The 4,707-nt window shown below is 46.1% G+C and overlaps 1 protein-coding gene across 1 annotated transcript in view; it reads left to right on the top strand.

Moving 5' to 3' along the window:
* Positions 1-4,365, top strand: part of LOC129849502 (leucine-rich repeat and transmembrane domain-containing protein 2-like) — a gene marked incomplete at its 3' end in the record, with an annotated part of 13,040 nt that extends 8,675 nt beyond the window's left edge. Inside the window, exon 2 of the mRNA XM_055916332.1 lies at positions 3,655-4,365. Coding sequence (XP_055772307.1) covers positions 3,655-4,365 — 711 coding nt within the window. The remainder of the gene's footprint in view (positions 1-3,654) is intronic.
* Positions 4,366-4,707: the final 342 nt, after the last annotated feature.

Below are 4,707 nucleotides of genomic sequence, written 5' to 3'. Positions count from 1 at the left end.
CAGACACTTAGCTAATGTCCTCTCAGTCAGACAACAAACAGACACTTAGCTAATGCCCTCTCTCAGTCAGACAACATCAAAACAGACACTTAGCTAATGTCCTCTCTCAATCAGACAACAAACAGATACTTAGCTAATGTCCTCTCTCAATCAGACAACAAACAGACACTTAGTTAATGTCCTCTCTCAGTCAGACAACAAACAGACACTTAGCTAATGTCCTCTCAGTCAGACAACATCACAACAGACACTTAGCTAATGTCCTCTCTCAGTCAGACAACAAACAGACACTTAGCTAATGCCCTCTCAGTCAAACAACATCACAACTGACACTTAGCTAATGCCCTCTCTCAGTCAGACAACAAACAGACACTTAGCTAATGTCCTCTCTCAATCAGACAACAACCAGACACTTAGCTAATGTCCTCTCTCAGTCAGATAACAAACAGACACTTAGCTAATGTCCTCTCAGTCAGACAACAAACAGACACTTAGCTAATGTCCTCTCTCAGTCAGACAACAAACAGACACTTAGTTAATGTCCTCTCTCAGTCAGACAACAACCAGACACTTAGCTAATGTCCTCCCTCAGTCAGACAACATCAAAACAGACACTTAGCTAATGTCCTCTCAGTCAGACAACAAACAGACACTTAGTTAATGTCCTCTCAGTCAGACAACAAACAGACACTTAGTTAATGTCCTCTCAGTCAGACAACATCACAACAGACACTTAGTTAATGTCCTCTCTCAGTCAGACAACAAACAGACACTTAGCTAATGTCCTCTCTCAGTCAGACAACAAACAGACACTTAGCTAATGTCCTCTCAGTCAGACGACAAACAGACACTTAGCTAATGCCCTCTCTCAGTCAGACAACATCAAAACAGACACTTAGCTAATGTCCTCTTTCAATCAGACAACAAACAGACACTTAGCTAATGTCCTCTCAGTCAGACAACAAACAGACACTTAGCTAATGCCCTCTCTCAGTCAGACAACATCAAAACAGACACTTAGCTAATGTCCTCTCTCAATCAGACAACAAACAGATACTTAGCTAATGTCCTCTCTCAATCAGACAACAAACAGACACTTAGCTAATGCCCTCTCTCAGTCAGACAACAACCAGACACTTAGCTAATGTCCTCTCAGTCAGACAACAAACAGACACTTAGCTAATGTCCTCTCAGTCAGACAACATCAAAACAGACACTTAGCTAATGCCCTCTCTCAATCAGACAACAACCAGACACTTAGCTAATGTCCTCTCTCAATCAGACAACAAACAGACACTTAGCTAATGTCCTCTCAGTCAGACAACAAACAGACACTTAGCTAATGCCCTCTCTCAGTCAGACAACAAACAGACACTCAGCTAATGTCCTCTCTCAGTCAGACAACAAACAGACACTTAGCTAATGTCCTCTCAGTCAGACAACAAACAGACACTTAGCTAATGTCCTCTCTCAGTCAGACAACAAACAGACACTTAGCTAATGTCCTCTCAGTCAGACAACATCACAACAGACACTTAGCTAATGCCCTCTCTCAGTCAGACAACAAACAGACACTTAGCTAATGTCCTCTCTCAATCAGACAACAACCAGACACTTAGCTAATGTCCTCTCTCAGTCAGACAACAAACAGACACTTAGCTAATGTCCTCTCAGTCAGACAACAAACAGACACTTAGCTAATGTCCTCTCAGTCAGACAACAAACAGACACTTAGTTAATGTCCTCTCTCAGTCAGACAACAACCAGACACTTAGCTAATGTCCTCCCTCAGTCAGACAACATCAAAACAGACACTTAGCTAATGTCCTCTCAGTCAGACAACAAACAGACACTTAGTTAATGTCCTCTCAGTCAGACAACAAACAGACACTTAGTTAATGTCCTCTCAGTCAGACAACATCACAACAGACACTTAGTTAATGTCCTCTCTCAGTCAGACAACAAACAGACACTTAGCTAATGTCCTCTCTCAGTCAGACAACAAACAGACACTTAGCTAATGTCCTCTCAGTCAGACAACAACCAGACACTTAGCTAATGTCCTCTCAGTCAGACAACAAACAGACACTTAGCTAATGCCCTCTCTCAGTCAGACAACATCAAAACAGACACTTAGCTAATGTCCTCTCTCAATCAGACAACAAACAGACACTTAGCTAATGTCCTCTCAGTCAGACAACAAACAGACACTTAGCTAATGCCCTCTCTCAGTCAGACAACATCAAAACAGACACTTAGCTAATGTCCTCTCTCAATCAGACAACAAACAGATACTTAGCTAATGTCCTCTCTCAATCAGACAACAAACAGACACTTAGCTAATGCCCTCTCTCAGTCAGACAACAACCAGACACTTAGCTAATGTCCTCTCAGTCAGACAACAAACAGACACTTAGCTAATGTCCTCTCAGTCAGACAACAAACAGACACTTAGCTAATGCCCTCTCTCAATCAGACAACAACCAGACACTTAGCTAATGTCCTCTCTCAATCAGACAACAAACAGACACTTAGCTAATGTCCTCTCTCAATCAGACAACAAACAGACACTTAGCTAATGTCCTCTCAGTCAGACAACAAACAGACACTTAGCTAATGCCCTCTCTCAGTCAGACAACAAACAGACACTCAGCTAATGTCTTCTCTCAGTCAGACAACAAACAGACACTTAGCTAATGTCCTCTCAGTCAGACAACATCACAACAGACACTTAGCTAAAGTCCTCTCAGTCAGACAACATCAAAACAGACACTTAGCTAATGTCCTCTCTCAATCAGACAACAAACAGACACTCAGCTAATGTCCTCAGTCAGACAACAACCAAACAGTAGAAGATAATGGTTCAGCCAAGATAAACCATCTATTCTAACCAAAGACTGATTCTCTTTTTGAACTTGATAGTGATTCACTCTGTGTTGTCAGTTATGTGGTGTCATTTTGTTTGCTGGTGATGTTTAGACTAAGGGTGACCCCCCCCCCCCCCCCCCATATGTGTTGTCCTTCTCCAGCCCCGTCCTGTCGGTCTTACTAGGCCAGCCAACAACCAAGACAAATACCTAAGGGTTCAGCCAAGCCGTCTATCTACCCAAAGAATAAGGATATTCTTTTTAGCTTCAGTTGATGGGGAATGAAAACATAGTGACACTGTGTTTCATTCATACATAGACATTACTTTATGGTCATGTGGTTCTCTCTCTGACCCTGTATCTTTATGGTCATGTGGGTCTCTCTCTGACCCTGTATCTTTATGGTCATGTGGTTCTCTCTCTGACCCTGTATCTTTATGGTCATGTGGGTCTCTCTCTCTAACCCTGTATCTTTATGGTCATGTGGGTCTCTCTCTAACCCTGTATCTTTATGGTCATGTGGGTCTCTCTCTAACCCTGTATCTTTATGGTCATGTGGGTCTCTCTCTAACCCTGTATCTTTATGGTCATGTGGGTCTCTCTCTAACCCTGTATCTTTATGGTCATGTGGGTCTCTCTCTAACCCTGTATCTTTATGGTCATGTGGGTCTCTCTCTAACCCTGTATCTTTATGGTCATGTGGTTCTCTCTCTGACACTGTTTCTTTATGGTCATGTGGGTCTCTCTCTAACCCTGTATATTTGTCTCTGTCCCTCTCTCTATTCAGTTGCGCTCTGCAATGTACAATCATTTCACAGGGAGACTGGTTTCTGCCTTATTGACCTCTGACCCTTTCTCTCTCCGTCTGTCTCCAGTTCTGCTGTGTCTCCTGTGTGTCCTGTCTTCCCTGGTGGATCTAACCACCGCCTGTCCTCCGACCTGCCTCTGCAACGCCACCGACGTAGACTGCAGCGGGCGTGGCCTGCTCTCCATGCCCGCCCTCACCCATCTCCCCGTCACCGCCCGCACCCTCCTGCTGCCCAACAACCACCTCTCCTCCCTGGGCCCAGGGTCCTTCGCTAACCTCACCTCCCTGGAGCGACTGGATCTCTCCAACAACTACCTGGATGATCTACCCCCAGCGCTCTTCAAGGACCTGGGGAATCTGTCAGATCTGACCCTCCACAACAACAGTCTCAGGGCCTTGGATAAGGATCTCTTCCAGGGGCTGGTGGGGCTGAGGAAGCTAGATGTCTCCCTCAACGGGCTGTCTGATATCCCCCTGGGTCTGCTGGATGAGCTGCCGGGGCTGATGTGGCTCTCCGTGGCTGGGAACAGGCTCCATGCCCTGGACAGAGCAGCCTTCGAGCCCCTGGCTAACCTCCAGTATCTTCAGCTAGGGGCTAACCCCTGGGAGTGTGACTGCAACCTGAGGGACTTCAAGCACTGGATGGAGTGGCTGCTGTACAGAGGTGAGCGACTGAATGGATGGTTTTGGGTCAGGGTCAGGGTCAGGGTTGGTTTTGGGTCAGGGTCAGGGTTGGTTTTGGGTCAGGGTCAGGGTTGGTTTTGGGTCAGGGTCAGGGTTGGTTTTGGGTCAGGGTCAGGATCAGGGTTGGGTCAGGGTCAGGGTCAGGGTTGGTTTTGGGTCAGGGTTGGTTTTGGGTCAGGTTCAGGGTCAGGGTTGGTTTTGGGTCAGGGTAAGGGTTAGGGTTGGGTCAGGGTTGGGTCAGGGTTGGTTTTGGGTCAGGTTCAGGGTTGGTTTTGGGTCAGGGTTGGTTTTGGGTCAGGGTCAGGGTCAGGGTTGGTTTTGGGTTAGGGTTGGGTCAGGGTCAGGGTC

This window comes from Salvelinus fontinalis, unplaced genomic scaffold (assembly GCF_029448725.1).
Source record: "Salvelinus fontinalis isolate EN_2023a unplaced genomic scaffold, ASM2944872v1 scaffold_1509, whole genome shotgun sequence".
NCBI classification, from domain to species: Eukaryota; Metazoa; Chordata; class Actinopteri; order Salmoniformes; family Salmonidae; genus Salvelinus; species Salvelinus fontinalis.
This window is presented reverse-complemented; position numbering and strand designations above follow the sequence as displayed.